Source organism: Salmo salar, chromosome 11, assembly GCF_965601325.2.
Source record: "Salmo salar chromosome 11, fSalSal1, whole genome shotgun sequence".
In the NCBI taxonomy this organism is placed as follows: Eukaryota; Metazoa; Chordata; class Actinopteri; order Salmoniformes; family Salmonidae; genus Salmo; species Salmo salar.
This window is the reverse complement of record NC_138301.1, coordinates 78,020,474-78,041,285: the sequence shown is the minus strand read 5'-3', so window position 1 is coordinate 78,041,285 and position 20,812 is coordinate 78,020,474. Positions and strand designations below refer to the sequence as shown.

Below are 20,812 nucleotides of genomic sequence, written 5' to 3'. Positions count from 1 at the left end.
AGGAATGAAAGTATACCAATACTGGCAGAGCATGGAAAGAGCAAGAGTATCTGGTTTTGAACCAACCTGAAACTTTAGATGTGAGAATTTGCATCGATAGATGGGCAAACAAATTTATTCACCATTGTTTTCGGTATCGATAAATGCTGAAGCCACACTTTTTTTGCATAGAATTTGAATAGAGGCATATGATCCTTGAAAAATGCCTGGATGAAGGCCGAAGGAGGATTAAGCACAAAGTGGTTAAGTGTGGAACGGTCGTAGGAAAGGCTCGTCAAGGAGACAGTTGGTGTCAGCCGTGGGATCTCAAGCGAGGGGAATGGGTGGTGATGGGGAAGGGTGGGTTGGTGAAGCTAGTGCCAATGTCCGCTACAGTAATGAGCAAGATAACACCTCTAGGCGGGCACATTCAAGGCCGACTGGCAGTCGCAATTAAATGCGACGAGGAGGTGTAGCCCTGCAATCAGCCACCTCGCCAGTCTCCGAATGTAAATAAAAATGGGCCCAGTCAAACTAGCCTTGGCAGCGGCTCGCCCATTAAACCTGTCTCCGTAATGAGGGAACTGTGGCATTTCAGCACGCCTCCAAACCCATCCTGGTCTCATTCAGCGAAGCAACACGCGTCAGCCGCTGGTGTGTGTCTTGTCAAGATATTATAAATAGAGCTGAGGACTTCAACGACTTTGCTCGCAGGACCAAGACGTGTGGCAGAGAGAGAGAGAAATAGAGGGAAAGAGATGGTTGCTGGGTCCTATCAAACATATTTCTCCTCCTCTTTGTCTCACTCAATACCCACTCTCCCATCTTTTTATGTTTGTCTCTTGTTTTTCCCCACATTTTTGTCATATGCCTTACTCATGCACTCCTCTGCTTTTTCGTTCACCTTTGGCTACCTCCCTCCCCTTTCACCCTCTTCTCTCTCACCCTTCTCCCCTCTCTTCCCTTTACCCCTTGCACTTACCCCTCTCTAGCCCCTGTACCTCTCTTATCTCTTTCCCCTCTCTCTCTTCTCTCCCTCTTTCACCTGGTCACCCTAAGGGCCAGAGGAGAAGAGAGAGAGAGTACGGCTCCTGTTCTGTATTCTTGACAAGCCCACCTCCTAAAGGATACCCCCTGAATGCTCATTGCTGGCCACACACACACACAAGCACAGCTGCTGTCAGATAAATTACTTGGTGAGTGAGTACCAAACCATGTAGAGGAACCACCTCGGAGATGACACACCACTGCTCACTGTGTCCAGTCCCCCCTTCTCTCTCGCTCTCAGATATAACTGTCTTGATGACAGCTACTTCCCCTAATATTTACATTCCTTTCCATGGGATGGGGTACAAAAACATTTACGTGTGCCCTGGACATATTGGTAACAGGGTAATGTACAAGATAACCAATATAAGGATGTGTGTGGATGGAATGGTGATGGAAGGCATTATACATTCATTCATAATGCATTAGACACAGCAGTGCATAGTGTTTACCTGAAATTATCAACTATGTGTTTCTTTTCTTACAGCTATCTGCCTTGGTTTGAGGTGTTCTACAAGTTGCTCAATATCCTCGCTGACTACACAATCAAAGGCCAGGTCAGTGTGGACAAGATGCCGCCGACATACATGGTTGCCAAGTTTGCAGTATTTTTTTTATTTCTTACATTATTTGCTCAGAATGTTTTTTGCTTTATTACCTACAGCCGCAAATAACTTTGGGATATTAGATCGGCAGTCACTAACCAGCATTTCGACCAGAAATTTAACTTTTCTGAATTGGATCCTTTGTCCGTACCCACAGAGGAATTTCCACTCATCCCAGTGGCTACTCCTAGATGCCGCCGATGGAGAAGAGGAATACGGAGTGGGCTTTTAGTCCGACTCAGGAGGCATGCATGCCACCCACCGCTTACGAGTATACAACTCGTTAATGTTCAGTCCCTGGACATATTCTGATTCATGGAATCATGGTTCTCTCCAGATGTACTGTCCCTGTCCATACAGCTAATGGTGTTCTCCGTACATCGTGCGGACAGGAAGAAAGTACTCTCCAGGAAAAAGAAAGGTAGAGGTGGATGTTTTATGATTAACCATTCATGGTGTGATTGTGGTAATGTATAGGAAGTCAAATCCTTTTGTTCTCCGAATCTGGAATACCTCACTATGAAATACCGCCCGCATTACCTCCTGAGAGAATTATCTTCGGTCATCATCACGGATGTGTATATTCCTCCTCAAGCCGACACTGTGACGGCTCTCAAGGAACTACACTGGACACTGGAAACCGCATATCCTGAGGCGGCATTTATTGTAGCTGGGGACTTTAATAAAGCAAATCTGAGGAAAACGCTACCAAAGTTTTGTCAACACATCACCTGCGCTAGTTGCTCATCATGAATGTGGACCATTGCTACTCCCTCTTCCGGGACAGCTACAAGGCCCTCCCCCGCCCTCCCTTCGGAAAATCAGATCACACCTCCATTCTGCTCCTTCTTTCCTATAGGTAGAAACTTAAACAGGAAGTACCCGTGATGAGGACTGTTCAACATTGGTCTGACCAATCAGAATCTATGCGTCAAGATTATTTTGACCACGCGCGCTGGGGTATATTCCAATTTTCCTCTAATAATGTTTACATACTGTTTTACCCACTTCATATTTATATACTGTATTCTAGTCAAGGCTCAGTTTATGGTGCATTTGGAAAGTATCCAGACCCCTTGATGTTTTCCACATTTTGATACGTTACAGCCTTATTTTGAAATTGATGAAATATTCTTTTTTTTCCCTCAGCAATCTACACACAACACCCCATAATGGCAAAGTGAAAAGAGATTTTTTTGACATTTTTGCAAATGTTTTTAAAATAAAAAAACAAACACCTTATTTACGTATGTATTCAGACCCTTTGCTATGAGACTCGAAATTGAGCTCAGGTGCATCCTGTTTCCATTGATCATTGTTAAGATGTTTCTACAAATTGAGCGGAGTTCACCTGTGGTACATTAAATTGATTGGACATGATTTGGAAAGGCACACCTGTCTATATAATGTGCCACAGTTGACAGTGCATGTCAAAGCAAAAACCAAGCCATGAGGTCGATGGAATTGTCCATAGAGCTCCGAGACAGGATTGTTTCTGCAGCATTAAAGGTCCCCAAGAACACAGTGGCCTCCATCATTCTTAAATGGAAGAACTTTGTAACCATCAAGACTCTTCCTAGAGCTGGCCGCCCGGCCAAACTGAGGAATTTGGGGAGAAGGGCTTTGGTCAGGGAGGTGACTAAGAACTCGATGGACACTCTGTCAGAGCTCCAGAGTTCCTCTGTGGAGATGGGATAACTTTTCAGGACAACCATCTCTGCAGCACTCCACCAATCAGGCCTTTATGGTAGAGTCGTCAGACTGAATCCACTCCTCAGTAAAAGGCACAAGACAGCCTGCTTGGAGTTTGCCTAAAGGCACCTAAAGGTCTCTCAGACCATGAGAAACAAGATTCTCTGGTCTGATGAAACCAAGTTTGAACTCTTTGGCCTGAATGCCAAGTGTCACATCTGGAGGAAACCTGGCACCATTCCTACGGTGAAGCATGGGGATGGTAGCATCATCCTGTGGGAATGTTTTTCAGTGGCAGGGACTGGGAGACTAGTCAGGATCAAGGCAAAGATGAACGGAGCATAGTACAGAGAGATCCTTGATGAAAACCTGCTCCAGAGCGCTCAGGACGAAGATGCACCTTCCAACTGGACAACGACCCTAAGCACACAGCCAAGACAATGCAGGAGTGACTTTGGAAGAAGTCTCCCAATTTCCTTGAGTGGCCCAGCCAAAGCCCGGACTTGATCCCGACTGAATATCTCTGTAAAGATCTGAAAACAGCTGTGCAGCGACGCTCCCCATCCAACCCGACATATCTTGAGGCAATCTGCAGAGAAGAATGGGAGAAACTCCCTATATACAGGTGTGCCAAGCTTGTAGTGTCATACCCAAGAAGACTCAAGGCTTTAATTTCTGCCAAAGGTGCTTCAACAAAGTACTGAGTAAAGGTTCTGAATACTTATGTAAATGTGATATTTCAGTTTTTTGCAAAAATTAGTAAAAACCTGTTTTTGCTTTGTCATTATGATGAAAAAACAACAATATTATCAATTTTAGAATAAGGCTGTAACCTAACATGTGTAAAAAGTCAAGGATTCTGAATACTTTCCGAAGCCACTGTATATAATTACTGCTGTAATCACCTTTTCTACTCCTATACTGTCCATAATGTCTATACACGCCATAATATACGTATATATTTATTTTCCCGACTCTGACATTGCTTGTTGTAATATTTCTTAATTTCTTAATTATTTTATTTATAATTTTTGCATTTGCGTGTATTGTGTTGTATTGTTAGGTATTCCTGCACTGTTGGAGCTAGGAACATAAGCATTTTCCTACACCCGCGAAATATGTGTACACGACCAATATAAATGTATTTGATTTGTTTTCAATTACAGTGATAATTGTGGCTAGGGTGAACCTTGTTGAGGGTAATAGATCACAACTGTTGATGTAAAAGGGGCTTTATAAAATACATTTGATTGAGTTAGGTAGAGAGGAGATTCAGCAAATCTTGAAAGACAGTGGAAGTACATTTTTTTAAAAAAGCTTGTTTATTTTTAAATGTATAATCAAAAGGTTTTGGCTCTTGGCCTTAATCAGAGTACAAAATTGATTAAATCTTTTTTTTAATCTCACCCATCTACACACAATACCCCATAATGACAAAGTGAAAATATTTTTTGAAATCTTTGCAAATTTATTGAGAATAAAATATTGAAATATCTAATTTACATAAGTATTCACACCCCTGATTCAATACTTTATAGAAGCACCTTTGGCAGTGATTACAGCTGTCAGTCTTTCTGGGTACGTTTCCAAGAGCATTCCACACCTGGATTGTGCAACATTTGCCCATTATTCTTTTCAAAAATCTTTATGTTCTGTCAAATTGGTTGTTGGTCATTGCTAGACAACCATTTTCAGGTGTTGCCATAGATTTTCAAGTAGATTTAAGTCAAAACTGTACTCGAACATTCACTGTCTTCTTGGTAAGGAACTTCAGTGTAAATTTGACCTTGTGTTTTAGGTTATTATCCTGATGAAAGGTGAATTAATCTCCCAGTGTCTGGTGTAAAACACTGAACCAGGTTTTCCTCTAGGATTTTGCCTGTGCTAAGCACCATTCCATAAATGTTTTGGTTCTGAAACACCCCTCAGTCCTTAACGATTACAAGCATACCCAAACATAATGCAGCCACCACTATGATTGAAAATATGGAGAGTGGTACTCTGTATTGTGTTCTATTGGATTTGCCCGAAACGTATTACTTTGTATTCAGGACAAAAATGTAATTGCTTTGCCACATTTTTTGCATTATTACTTTAGTGCCTTGTTGCAAACAGGAATCATGTTTTAGAATATTTGTATTCCGTACAGGCTTCCTTCTTTCTTTCCCTCTGTCAATTAGGTTAGTATTTTGGAATAAATACAATGTTGTTGATCCATCCTCAGTTTTCTTCTATCACAGCCATTAAACTCGGTAACGGTTTAAAGTCACCATTGACCTCATAGTGAAATCCCTGAGCAGTTTCCTTGCTCTCCAGCAACTGAGTTAGGAAGGACACCTGTAACGTTGTATTGATACACCATCCAAATTGTAATTAATAACTTCACCATGTTCAAAGGGATATTCAATATCAGATTTTTTATTTTTACCAATCTACCAATATGTGCCCTTCTTTGCGAGGCATTGGAAAACCTCCCTGGTCTTTGTTGTTCAATCTGTTTGAAATTTACTGCTTGACTGCGGGACCTTACAGATAATTGTATGTGTGGGGTACAGAGATTAAGTAGTTAGTCAAAAATCATGTTAAACACTATTATTGCACACAGAGTCCATGCAATTTATTACGTGACTTGTTAAGCAAATGTTTACTCCTGAACTTTTGGGGACTCCCGAGTGGCGCAGCGTTCTAAGGCACTGCACCTCAGTGCTAGAGTCGTCACTACAGACCCTGGTTAGATTCAGGCTGTATCACAACCAACCATGATTGAGAGTCCCATAGGGCGGCGCACAATTGGCCCAGGTTAGGGTTTGGCCGGGGTAAGCCGTCATTGTAAATAAGAATTTGTTCTTAACTGACTTGCCTAGTTAAATAAAGGTTAAATAAAATAAATGTAAAAGTGTTAAGGCTTGCCATAACAAAGGGTTTTAATACTTATTGACTAAAGACATTTCAGATTAAAATTTTTCATTAATATCTAAACATTTCAAAAAATGTAATTCCACTTTGACGTTATGGGGTATTGTGTGAAGGTCATTTTTAATTCAGGCTGTACAACCAAATGTGGAAAAAGTCAAGGGGTATGAATACTTGTTGAAGGTAGATAGAGGCAGACAGAGATTTTCACTGTAGGAGACTTTGTCACCTTTCTTTGTCTTTGCCTGTGTTTTTGGCGGCAGCCAGTCCCATCTAATATTAAGGTGGTGTCCCCTCTGTCAGAGCTGCCACCCTACTGACAAACATCTCTCACCCACTCTCTTCTGGCAACAGCTTTTTTCCTAATCTTTCCTTTCCTCTTTTGAAAAGAAAAGAGATTGATTGACATTTAACTCTCACTTCCCCTGCAACTCTTTCTGTTTACTGTAAAACTATAATAATAATAAAATATTATTACTACTCAACATATTAACAAACATATTACTCTCTGCACACGTAGTGATACTGATGTGAAAAGTGTATTGTCCAAAAAAAGACTTGAATAAGGCATTTCATATAGGATAACAATCAAGTGGAGCTTAATGGTAGGAACTCCGGTATTTTTAGTAATGCATTCAGAGCACTTTGGCGAACAGCTGTTCAGTCCTCAGCCTTGCAGTATTGTTGTTTATGTTTCTAATTCGCTGTGCTCTCAGCACATTTCAACAACATGAAATCAATATCTTAAACGTTGCTATGTTTCGGAAAATAGCAAAGAAAACGTGTAATCTACTTGACACATTAAAGTTAGCTATTTTCCACTCCATTCATATGCAAACCCATTTTGATTCATACACTGGCTTGTCTGGCTGTCATGTTTTTATTTTAACCTGCCCTTCCCTTGTTTTTTAAAGAATTAGTTCAGTAGTCCTCTATTATGATTCATTATTTTTCTATTTCACATAGCTCATTAGTACACCCCTGTGGTTGAATATATATGTACATATTATAGGTCCAAGGATACAACAATGAATCATGTTACATTAACAAATACCATCAAGTGATACGTTACAATTTACAACAATGAACACCTTGTGAAACAGCTGTGAAAACCAAGCTGGCAATATTTATAAACTTTTATCTTTTTGTGGTACAGGTGTGTCATTCATTTATTTTCACATATTCATTTGTCCACTAAGATGGCAATCAGTCTGCAATACTTAATTATAGTGTGTGTAATAGAAATGTGTTCTCAACAGGCAGCCATTCTCAGAAGGGGGACTTGAAGAGGGAGACTGCAAAGTCCATGCACTGCTGCTCTCTTTGTTCTGAGTATTTGCAGTGCTAGGGTTTTTAGTTAATCTGTGTAGCTCACATATGTGCCCAGTATGATATGGCTTGCAAACTTTATTAGCAGATAATGACAACATTACAATAACCGTGGCTTTAGATGATGTAATGAGATGGAGGAGGGGATGGGATGAGTGGGCAGATTGTTGGGCAATCAGATGTCACTATTTACATTTTAGTCATTTAGCAGACGCTCTTATCCAGAGCGACTTACAGTAGTGAATGCATACATTTCATGCATTAAAAAAAATATATATATATATGTATTATTATTTTAAGGATACTAGCTAGTTCTTCCTGTCACTTGTCCTCGACAGGCAGCCAGTCTCAGTCAGGGGTGTTGGGATGGAAACGCAAACATAAAGGATACTTAATTTTCAATAACATGGGCCTGGTTTAGTTGGAAGCCCTCTCACTACGTCAAGGTACAAGCCGAGATACACACATATACATACACACAGTGGGGGGGAAAGTATTTGATCCCCTGCTGATTTTGTACTTTTGCCCACTTACAAAAAAATTATCCGTCTATAATTGTAATGGTAGGTTTATTTGAACAGTAAGAGACAGAATAACATAAAAAACACGTCAAAAATGTTATAAATTGATTTGCATTTTAATGAGGGAAATAAGTATTTGACCCCCTCTCAATCAGAAAGATTTCTGGCTCCCAGGTGTCTTTTATACAGGTAACGAGCTGAGATTAGGAGCACACTATTAAAAGGAGTGCTCCTAATCTCAGCTTGTTACCTGTATAAAAGCCACCTGTCCACAGATACAATCAATCAGATTCCAAACTCTCCACCATGGACAAGACCAAAGAGCTCTCCAAGGATGTCAGGGACAAGATTGTAGACCTACACAAGGCTGGAATGGGCTACAAGACCATCGCCAAGCAGCTTGGTGAGAAGGTGACAACATTTGGTGCGATTATTCTCAAATAGAAGAAACACAAAAGAACTGTCAATATCCCTCGGCCTGGGGCTCCATGCAAGATCTCACCTCATGGAGTTGCAATGATCATGAGAACGGTGAGGAATCAGCCCAGAACTACACGGGAGGATCTTGTCAATGATCTCAAGGCAGCTGGGACCATAGTCACCAAGAAAACAATTGGTAACACACTACGCCGTGAAGGACTGAAATCATGCAGCGCTCGCAAGGTCCCCCTGCTCAAAAATACATATACATGCCCGTCTGAAGTTTGCCAATGAACATCTGAATGATTCAGAGGACAACTGGTGAAAGTGTTGTGGTCAGATGAGACCAAAATGGAGCTCTTTGGCATCAACTCAACTCGCCATGTTTGGAGGAGGAGGAATGCTGCCTATGACTCCAAGAACACCATCTCCACCCTCAAACATGGAGGTGGAAACATTATGTTTTGGGGGTGTTTTTCTGCTAAGGGGACAGGACAACTTCACCGCATCAAAGGGACGATGGACGGGGCCATCTACCGTCAAATCTTGGGTGAGAACCTCCTTCCCTCAGCCAGGGCATTGAAAATGGGTCGTGGAAGGGTATTCCAACATGACAATGACCCAAAACACACGGCCAAGGCAACAAAGGAGTGGCTCAAGAAGAAGCACATTAAGGTCCTGGAGTGGCCTAGCCAGTCTCCAGTCCTTAATCCCATAGAAAATCTGTGGAGGGAGCTGAAGGTTCGAGTTGCCAAACGTCAGCCTCAAAACCTTAATGACTTGGAGAAGATCTGCAAAGAGGAGTGGGACAAAATACCTCCTGAGATGTGTGCAAACCTGGTGGCCAACTACAAGAAACGTCTGACCTCTCTGATTGCCAACAAGGGTTTTGCCACCAAGTGCTAAGTCATGTTTTGCAGATGGGTCAAATACTTATTTCCCTCATTAAAATGCAAATCATTTTATAACATTTTTGACGTGTTTTTCTGGATTTTTTTGTTGTTATTCTGTTTCTCACTGTTCAAATAAATCTACCATTAAAATTATAGACTGATCATTTCTTTGTAAGTGGGCAAACGTACAAAATCAGCAGGGGATCAAATACTTTTCCCCCACACACACATACATATATATAAAAAAAAAGTTACATAATTTTTTTTACCCAGTTTAATTAAGGCCTCTAACCCCCTACTCTATATTTTTACTGTTTGAGGTGATGGGGCTTGGATAGGTATAGCAATATGGTGATGACTCAACCCTGCTGTGTAATGGGCTCCGGGACACTTCTGCCATGTTACGTACACAAATCTAGAACCTCCAGATATGCAAACACTAACTAGAAACCAATGTCCAATTCCATACTAACCCTGACCTAAAGTTTGATTTGGAATTGGGCACAAAAGATGAATGGCTAGGGAGAAGGGGTTAAGGACCAGTAAGGAACTGGGCAACTGAACAGTCAATTTCAGTCCATTGAAAATGTAATTTGTGATGAATACATTTAGTATGCAAATTAATACATTTACAGCCAATTCGAGCAAGTTTCAAATATTTACAAGCAAACAAATGGAAAAATGTACAAATATTTACATGCTTGTAAACGTTACTTGCAATACAAGACAGATACATGTGCTATATTCTTACCAACCAACTTACCAACTTCACAGCCAATGCATGCAAGAAAACACATCTTTATGCAAATAAAAAATAATATTACAACATGATTAAGGATATTTACAATAACATACAAATTACACCAAGATGTAATGTAGTAAAATACCTACCGTCTTGAGGTGGGAAGCCGGCCAAGCAGTGAAAACAAGGGTGGGGAAGACATCAGGCAAAACAGATGGACACAATGGACAGACAAATTCATGCACAGTGACGAAATTAGACAAATAAGACACATGGAAATGCTTGTCGCATCTCCTGCACCGGGACTGGGAAATGGTGCCAGGTGCCCAGCCTGAAAACAAGAGAAAATGTTTTTTTTCTGATGGTATCGCGCCATAGACGGTTCCTCATCTCTGCAGAGAGATGTAATGACGCCGGAGGCGTTGGCTGCTGTGTTATGGGCTCCTATCCAACTGTGCTATTTATTTGTTTTTCCCGTTGTTTGTAACTTATTTTGTACATAATATTGCCGCTACCGTCTCTTATGACCGAAAAGAGCTTATGGATATCAGAACAGCGATTACCTCGAACTGGACAAAGATTTTTTCTTTAAAGAGTCCGACGCAAAAGATATACTGCTTTCTTGAGACCAGGCCCAAATCCCTGTCATTTGCGTGAAGAAAAGACAGAGAAAATGAGGTGGTCAGGGTGCCTTGTGAGAATTCGTAGGTGAGTGAGTAAACCTCCACTACGATCAGTTCTATTGGCCAACGTGCAATCATTGGAAAACAAAACGGATGAGGTAATATTACCCACGGGACATTAAAAACTGTAATATCTTATGTTTTTCAGAGTCGTGGCTGAACGACGACACGGATAATATAGAGCTGGCTGGGTTTTCCGTGCATCGGCAGGACAGAGCAGCTACTTCAAGGGACGGGGGCGTGTCTATTTGTCAATAACAGCTAGTGCGCGATGTCTAATACTAAAGACGTCTCGATGTATTGCTTGTCTGAGGTAGAGTACCTCATGATTTGTAGACCACAACTATCTACCAAGAGAGTTCTCATCTATATTATTCGTAGCCAACTATTTACCACCACAGACCGATGCTGGCACTAAGACTGCACTCATCGAACTGTATAAGGCCATAAGCAAACAAGAAAATTTTCAACCAGAAGCGTTGCTCCTAGTGGCCGGGGACTGTAATGCAGACAATCTTAAATCCGTTTTACCTCATTTCTACCAGCTAGTCACGTGTGAAACCAGAGGAGAAAAAAAAATACTTTACTCCACACACAGAGGTGCATACAATGTTCTCCCTCGCCCTTCATTTGGCAAATCTGACCATAATTCTATGCTCCTGATTCCTGCTTACAAGCAAAAACGAAAGCAGGAAATTCCAGTGACTCGCTCAATACGGAAGTGGTCAGATGACGCAGATGCTAAGCTACAGGACTGTTTTTCTAGCACAGACTGGAATATGTTCCCGGTATTCATCCAATGGCATTGAGAAGTATACCACCTCAGTCACCGGCTTCATCAATAAGTGCATCAACGACATCGTCCCTACAGTGACCGTACGTACATATCCCAACCAGAAGCCATGGATTACAGGCAACATCCACAACCAGCTAAAGGCCAGAGCTGCCGCTTTCAAGGAACGGGACACTAATCTGGAGGCTTATAAGAAATCCCGCTACACCCTCAGACGAACCACCAAACAGGAAAAGCGTCAGTACAGGACTAAAATTGTGTCCTACTTCACCGGCTCTGATGATCATTGGATGTGGCAGGGCTTGAAGACTATTACGGACTACAAAGGGGAACCCAGATGCGAGCTACCCAGTGACATGAGCCTACCAGATGTGCTAAATGCCTTTAATGCTCACTTCGAGGCAACTAACACTGAAGCATAAATAAGAGCACCAGCTGTTCCGGACGACTGTGTGATCATGCTCTCCGTAGCCGATGTGAGCAAGACCTTTAAAAAGGTCAACATTCACTAAGCCTCAGGGCCCGACGGATTACCAGGACGTGTACTCAAAGCAAGCGCAGACCAACTGGCAAGTGTCTTCACTGACATTTTCAACCTCTCCCTGACCGAGTCTGTAATGCCTACATGTTTCAAGCAGACCACCAGAGTCCCTGTGCCCAAAGAAGTGAAGGTAAGCTGCCTAAATGATTACCACATGTTAGCACTCACGTCGGTAGCCATGAAGTGCTCTGAAAGGCTGGTCATTGCTCACATCAACACCATCATCCCGGAAACCCTAGACCCACTCCAATTTGCATACCGCCCCAACAGATCCACAGATGACGCAATCTCAATTGCACTCCACACTGCCCTTTCGAACCTGGACAAAAGGAACACTAATGTGAGAATGCTGTTCATTGACTACAGCTCAGCGTTTAACACCATAGTGCCCACAAAGCTCATAACTAAGCTAGGGACCCTGGGACTAAACACCTCCATCTGCAACTGGGTCCTGGACTTTCTGACGGGCCTCCCCCAGGTAGTAAGGGTAGGTAACAAATGCATCTGCCACGCTGATCCTCAACACTGGGGCCCCTCAGGGGTGTGTGGCATCTGCTCGGCATCTGACCGTAAGGCACTACAGAGGGCAGTGCTTACGTCCCAGTACATCACTGGGGCCAAGCTTCCTGCCATCCAGGACCTATATACTAGGCGGTGTCTGGGGAAGGCCCAGGAAATTGTCAAGGACTCCAGTCACCCAAGTCATAGACTGTTCTCTCTGCTACCACACGGCAAGCGGTACCGGAGTGCCAAGTCTTGGACCAAAAGGCTCCTTAACAGCTTCTAGCCTCAAGCCATAAGACTACTGAACAAATAATCAAATGGCCACCTGGACTATTTACGTTCCTGTATCCCCGCACATTGACTCGGTACCCCCTGTATATAGCCTCGTTATTCTTTTTTATTAACTCTATTTCTTGAACTGCATTGTTGGTTTGTAAGTAAGCATTGTATATGGCGCATGTGACAAATACGACTTGATTTGAGTAAGACTGTTTGCAATAGCTAAAGGCCCACAATCTGTGCCCCTTTTCTGCTGCTGGACTGCCGGCCACTCCAGTCACAGAGGCCCTTGAAAAGATGAGAGAGGTGAGTTGTGAGAGAAACTCTGGGGTGGTGTCATGACTCCTGGAGTCAAACACCTTAACAGTACCTACCTGGCAGTGATGGTTACTTACCATGACTCAGTGGTTAGCCTTGAGATTGACTATCTGAACAAACCCCTTGGCCATTGTTGGCTGACAGCAGGGTGATGCCGCCCACCGTGAGGAGGCCTCCTACTTCTGGATTCTGCTCCTGCAAAATAGCTTGAGCATGATCAATTGTAAATTGTCTAACCAGGAGTGTGACGGAAGAATGACCCCCCACGAAGGTCCTCCTTCCGGCCACAGAGAGCATCTGGCCTTACCTGCCCCTGTTGGACACTAACGATAACCTCACTAGTGTCTTCTAGTCCAGTGACTGGACTTACCTGCTTCTGTTCTTCCTGTCTGACACAAGCCACCTGTGTGAACATTTGATGGATTAGTGCAGTGTTATACTTTCAACAATTTTTGAAAGTATAGCTGACCTTAAGCTGGTCCCCTTCCGACTCAGAGCACAGAGAATCAGACTGATCCGAACTCACTGGCTTTTGTGGATGGGATACCTCCTGGGTGGCTCGGACAGTCAATGGTCCTAAAGTCATTTGGAGAGGTAAATTGAAGAGGTACATTTTCATGAGCTTAGCATAACTACCATGTATTGCTTTCTCAAATGTCAATCAAAGCTTAACATACTTTGTCTCACGGGCTTCACCAAAGTTTAGGGCTTTCAGTGGTTGACCGTCCAGCTCGAGAAGATTGTTGGCTTCCACCGAGGTAACCCTTATGAAGACAAAGAGAAAAAATGTCAGTGCTAGAAAAACTAAAATTAGTATCATGTTATTTTGTGTGCAAATTCAAATAGTTATTATCTGAGATTTTTTATATTCACCTTAACGGATGATGACCCCAGCTAGGAGCGAAAGAGCAGTGAGGTTTCTCAGGTCTCACCTTCCTTTCGTACTTCTTCCAAGTAATTCGCCCAGATGTCGAAGCAATTGGTCCCCTTCTTGATTCTCCTCCGGTATCTCTCCTTCTGCTTATCCTGTGCCTTGTTGATGTTCAGACTCACCTTTGTTTGATAACAACATACTTTCTTATTATTACAAATTCATCTCTTACATATCTCTTGGAGGGCCAGAAAATAAATTAATAGCAGTCATTTTTACATAGTCAAAAACCCCCACTTCCTTCTCAGCCCATGCCTAAATGTGGTCCTTGAAGGAATTCTGATCTGGTTTGACAACTTCCACCACATCAGGTGGAGTTTCAGTGATCTGAAAGTCTGTTATTTAAAATATAGCAAGAGACAAACAATAACACATTAAGTCACTCACAAATTTGAATGACTTAACTGCAGTATATGCAATAATTGTATATACAATTGCATTGTTTACCTCAGTCAACAGCTGCCGTCCGTACGTACAGCAGGTGATAGGGTGAGTACTTGGTGGAGGCCTGGACACTGCTGTTGTGTGCAACCTTCAGGTTGTCCGCCCACTGTTTCTTGTACCCATTGTCGTGTCTTTGGCTATGCCGGATTAAGTGATATGACATGCTAACCTATAAAATTCTTTCTCTGTAATTAATATTACCTGATTAAGCTAATCATGTAAATGTAATTAACTAGAAAGTCGGGGTACCACGGAAGAACGTTTATAGAGCTGTTATCTTCTGAATAAACTCTTAAAATACTTAGTAATATTTTAAATCGATAGCAGTCAATATTAACCCGTGTCTTATTTTCAGTCTCATAATGAAAGTTGTAAATTCTTGGCTATCTTCACGAACCCTGGCTAACAAGTTGAATCAGCAATACAAAATTGGGTTTAATTATTTATTTACTAAATACCTAACGAATCACACAGAATTACAAATACACAGAATACAATGATGTCATACAGAATTCACCCCTGGTGAACGGAACCTGTATGAAAGCTGGTTACACAAAGGAAAGGGGGTTGGGCTTGAATGAAAGAGCGGGAAGATTTAGGAACACAGAAACAGCAGCTATGCTATCGTAAATACATTATCTTATGCATTCTAAATTACCGCCCATTTGGAAAAGGAAAATGCAATAAATATTTACTCTGAGCTGCGCTTCGGTAGATTGGTCGTAGATGCTGGCCGGGTTGGCCAACAGATCTCCCTGTTTTCGGAAGAATGTCAATGGTGGTCAATTGGATACGTGGTGGTATCTTCGTCTGGTTGTTAGACTGGATCCGTCGTCCGTCCTTTCCTAGCCCACGTAAGCAGCGGCCGCTGCTAACTCAACGGCTAGGAAGTAGCACTTCTGTAGTGAATAAGCTCAAAGTTCATACCAGTTCATACCATAGCTCACGCCGAGGTTGGCTTAGTTCTGTCCTTGACATGTGTGTCCTTCTAACGTAGAGGCTGCAGACCTCCCGTACTGGAACCACTGGTTATCTTTTCGTCAAAGGCTTATATAGTGGAGAGGGGGAGGGAGGTGTTTCATCGTTTATAACCCCTGTCTCTTCACAGGGTTGGGCCACTGATCGAGCAGGGCACTTTCCTTATGAAAACCCAATTCTCTCGTTTGGAAGCTAAAATTACATTTCATCTCCTAACAAACCTTTTCAATATCAAACATTTCAATTGCATAACAATTCCATGTGACTCTGATAACTAGAGGGTGGATACTTTCCCAGGTACAGTTTATGTCGTCCTGTCATCAATCATAATGTCTCAGATGACAACTGAAATGAAATCCATACTCATTACGTTATCAAGCATATCTCCAACTGGTTTTATTAACAAAATATGGTTCCTTTTCCCCATTTGTTTGATGTTCCCAGACTCTCTATATTTAACACAGGCTATTCAAGTCCTTCAGTAGATTCAGAGAGGGGAAGGGAGAAAGGTATTCATGGGGGGGGGGGTCATAAACCTTACCCACAGGCCAACGTCATGACAGTCCCCCCATGTTGGGTTCAATCTTGCGATTAACCTGCATGTTATAAACCAACATAAAAATGAACGTGGGTTGTCCTGGTTGTGGATCATTGTTGTGGTCCCCATCTGGCGGTCGACCCGGGTAGGGTGTCTGCAAATGAAGAAATCCGCTCCAAGGCTGGGCAGTAGATGTCCAGTTGGTGGTTGCTATTGCAGTCCCCCCTCTGGTGGTCGACCCGGGTAGGGTCTCTGCAAATGAAGAAGTCCGTTCCATGGCTCGGCAGCGGATGTCCGGATTGGGATCGCCGTTCCGGACCCGTCGTCTGGTCGTCCAGACTGGAATATCTGGGCAGTAACTTAGGCAGATGTTAACAACGCACACACACTCATGAAATATATCATTACATTTCCTCCCAAATGAGAGGCATTGTGGCACTAACTGATGGTTGTATGGGGGAGTTGTTTATGGCTCTATCACTTTCTATGTGCCGAAGAAAATGAAACAAAATGAATGAAAGCATAAACAAAACAAAATATAGTTATGCCACCTTAATCATCTAATTGGACTGTATTCTATCTACGTCCATGGTCTTGGCAAAATGACCCTATCATGGCATTGTCTAATGTCATATCTAGGGCTTTCCTAATTTGCGGGGTGGCGCTTAGGGTACTATCCTAAGTTGACAACTATATGATAAGTCTACAGCTGTAAGGCAGTAGTTTTGGGCAGTCTACAGGATGACCTATGGACTTCTGGTTAGAAAACTGGTGAGTGCTGTAGAGTCAAAGGCCTAGAAGTAAATGTTCAACTTTACTAAGGCTGGTATTTTGCTTGGACCATTAAGTGATCCTAGCATAAATCCTAATTGGATGTTCCGTTGTGCATGTGCGTTTATGCTTACACAATCGCGCATGTCAAAGGAAGAAAAACAAGTATCCTGGCAGATTACAACTTGTTCAGAATGAGTCTGACGTAGTCAGGTAATTTTCAGGTCAATGCCTGGAGGTCAGTCAGAATTGGTGTCAGGGAGTCTGTAGTAGTTTTCTACAAGTCACTGTGTCTTCCACTATTGTAGTGGCAGTAGGTATGAAGTCACGGAGGAGCTAACCTCACGACGGAAGTACTCTAAGTATTAGACCAGTCGTACGTGGTGTGATCATGGTTCATGACTTCTAATAATTTTCTCCTGAACGGAGGGTTCTATTTATTAGTGGCATGTGTTAACCATTGGAAGAGTGCAATGGAGATTCCCTTCCCCGTGTTGCACTCTGAGTGACTCCTATGTCGCTATTATCAATAGCAATTTAACTTGTGAGGTTACTAATCCTCTTACTGAGTGTTGCTGGACTGACTGTGGTATTGGTACTGGTATTCAAGGGGTCCAGTTGTCCTACCGATTTATTCTGAAATATTATCTACCGGAACACATGATTGGAGACAATTACTAGTTGTATTGTAGTTGAACCTACACATGGCAAGGAATGATTATTGTTGCCATTTGTTTTGGAGGTGGACAAGTCCATTGGACTTCCTTTACGACCAGTGTGGTACACCTCAGTACTAACTTAGACGTGTTCTAAGATAATCTCCGTCTAGGGGCCTGTCTGCTCCTCACTGTTCTCATAGGGGAGTTTACAACTAGATTTGATTTATGCTCTGGCGGCCTCGTACGGTGTTGTCCGTAGTCTCGACCCCCCCCACCGGCCTCGATGAGGCTCATCATGGGTCTGGGCTACTATTCCCCCCCTTTGTGTCTCGGGACCCCCCCACCAGCGGGTGGTGTTGGTGTCCGATGCGCAAATGAAAAGGTCGGACCCTATGTACGAGTTGTCAGCGGCCCCGTTTTTATGAGAGTGGCTGTAACCTTTCAACCAAATCTCCTGGTGTTTGTGCTTCAACACCCTCAGTGGCTGTCGAGGTCTGTCAGTCACCACCGCGTCCGCGTGTGGCAACCTCTTCAGTACCTGCAAACTGAGACGAGGATATCGGTCTGTGATATCGCAAAGTGTTTCACCAGTGGGAGTCATCGGGTCAGTTGCTGGACTGACGCCATTAGTGTCATTGTAAGGGTGACAGTCCCCAACAAAGCAGAAGGTGTATCATCGGAAGCAGAGTGTACTCTGCGCATCAATGTTTTTCTTGCTGAGATGGCCGCAGTGCTTGCGGAAGTGTCCGAAGGGCAAGAGAAATTCATCTCAACTATCGTATTGCACGACTGCAAGGAGGAGGGAAGTTGCTCATTCACAGAGACAGCTGGCTCGAAATCATGAAAAGAATGGTCAATCAGATTGGCTGATGGAGTGTGTCGAGATATCGTAATATCTCCTTGGATCGGATTCTGCACCAAGAGGTTTCTAAACGTCTTTTTCCCAAGGGGTGCTTTCGACAGATACCCCTCGTGAATGACTGCATTGCAGCTAGCGTTAGGGGAAGACAGTGTGGTCTGTGGAGAAGGCCCTGTGGCCTGTGACCATACCTGGTTGGTTTTCCAATCCATCAATGGGAGTAACCGATCCATCAAGTCTGCTCCAAGTAGCAGGGTTACAGTTTCGAGGCTGGTAACATACACAGGGTGAACGAGCGATACGTCCTGGAAGTGTAGTGTCAGCATGACTCTCAATGTGAGAGGCGAGGTAGTCTGAGTGACCCCTCGAAGTGTAGTGTCGCATCGTTCCACTTTTAACCAACGTTTAGTTGGCTTCAAAGCCCTTTTGAGATCATCAAACAATGTTTGAGAGATGAGTGATATTGTCGCACCTGAATCAATTAGCGCATGACAAGTTAAGCAGTCCTCCAGGACTGTTTCCAGGTATGGCCGTTTAGATTCGTGGTTTGTGGACATATTCCCCACAAAGTGTAGTGGTCGTTCGCAACGACGTGATGTGCCATTTCTGTTCAAGGTGGAAGCAGATTGACTTTTCCGATTTTGAGTGGGCTTGGCTTTAACGAAGCGTTTGACCTTTTTCTTCCCAACTTTTGTATCAGAGTCTATAGACAAAGCCCTGGGGCTTGTTTCTTGATCAAGCGGGCCCTGGATAGGGTCTTGAATGAGAGCGGGAGAAATTTGAACTTTAACGTCCTTGCTATGGGTGTTAATTTCTGCGGACCTGGTGTCCGGTAATTCCCCGTCTAGTCCTTGTGACTTATCTTTTACCCTTTTCTCAAATTGTTCTCGCTTTAGTTCTTCCCGGAGTGGGACTTCTGGAGAACATTGGTCTACGTTTTGATCGTCCTTCAACCCTTTGTTACCCTTGTGCTCTGACAGTTTGTGTGGGTTGGGTGCAGGAACGTAGCGAACAGGTCGATTGTAGCGGTAGTCGTTTTGAAGGCGACGTACTTTACAGTTATTTCGACCGCGGCGGTTATTGGAATCATGGTTTCGTGGTAGAAACTGTTGTGGTGCGTCATCTCTCGACGCTCCAATACCTGATAATGCACCCTCTAACTGGAGTGAGTGCTCCTGGTCAAATTTCAAAACCGAGTGGTCAGGGCTCTTAGAGTTGCGAGCTTTTGATGCCTCAAAAGCTGTGCTTGCAAGCTCTCTGAGTTGTAAGATAGGCAAGCCAACGTGGGCTGCAGGGCCCAAGTAGGTACTGAAGGTGGGATACATGTTCGACAGAAACATAGGTTTGAATGGTAACAGCTCTTCCATTCCTGTTTCCGTGAGTAGGCCAAAGTAAGCTGAACGAAGCCTATGATAGAAAGCTTGTGGGTGTTCGTTCCGAGCTTGTTTGACTGTGTTAGCCAGTGAGCTATCGTGTTTGCGAGTCGCAGAACCACTGAATTCTAATTTCAAAGCTGTGGCAAGTTTAGCGTAGTCATTTAGCACGTGTTGCTGTTGTAGGCGAATGAACCTCGTCACGTGTCTATTCGACGTTCGCTTCAACAGGTAAACCCTGTCAGAACCCATAGCATTCGGGTAGCCACCCAACGCGTCCTCTATGTCAGCTAGGAACGTCTCAGTATCGTTTGGCTGACCCGGAACGGGGTCAAAGGTGGGGAAATTCTTGATGAGTTTGTCAAGGTAGTCCGCGCCAAGCGGGCGGAGAGGGTTGGCTTCATCCTGTGGAGAAATTGGGGCCGACAGGCCAAGAGGAGAAGCCAAGCTTTGGCTTTGTTGGCCAAGAGGCTCCATATTACTCAGTGCCGAATGGCCAAGAGGAGAAGACTGAGGGACACATGATGGAGGCAATGTCTGAAACCTATCGTCTTCACTCCTTTGAGTACCGGACTCCGATTGCTTGGATGGGTAGTCATGCTGTAGAGCGTGACCATTCTGGACTTCCTCCAGATGGTACCTAAGGGTGGTCTTCTGCTGCATTGCAGAGTCCACTTGAGCGCTTAGAGTACCAATTTTGGACACGTGAGTGTCACACCTGCTCCTTTCGGTCTCAAACTTATCTGTCATGGTTTGCAGATAGAGGTCTCGAGTACGGAGCGAGAGATTCAGTGATGAGATTTCCTTTGCTTGCTTAGAAATCAATATTTCCATCCTCATCACCTGAGTTCTCTCATCATTCATTTGGTCAGCAACTTCAATAAGTTCTGCTGATTTGTCATCCAACTTTGTCATTGTGTTCATCAACTGATCGTCTTTGGTCTGCAGAATTTGGAGTAGAACATTGTTACCTTGAGTAACGTTCAACAAAACTGCCTGC

At 43.3% G+C, this 20,812-nt stretch overlaps 1 protein-coding gene across 1 annotated transcript in view; it reads left to right on the top strand.

The window, feature by feature from the left end:
* LOC106562885 (DENN domain-containing protein 1A) overlaps nt 1-20,812 on the top strand; it is a 273,596-nt gene that overhangs the window by 126,509 nt on the left and 126,275 nt on the right. The window contains exon 6 of the mRNA XM_082958057.1: nt 1,514-1,583. Within this exon, the coding sequence (XP_082814183.1) occupies nt 1,514-1,583 (70 nt within the window). The remainder of the gene's footprint in view (nt 1-1,513; nt 1,584-20,812) is intronic.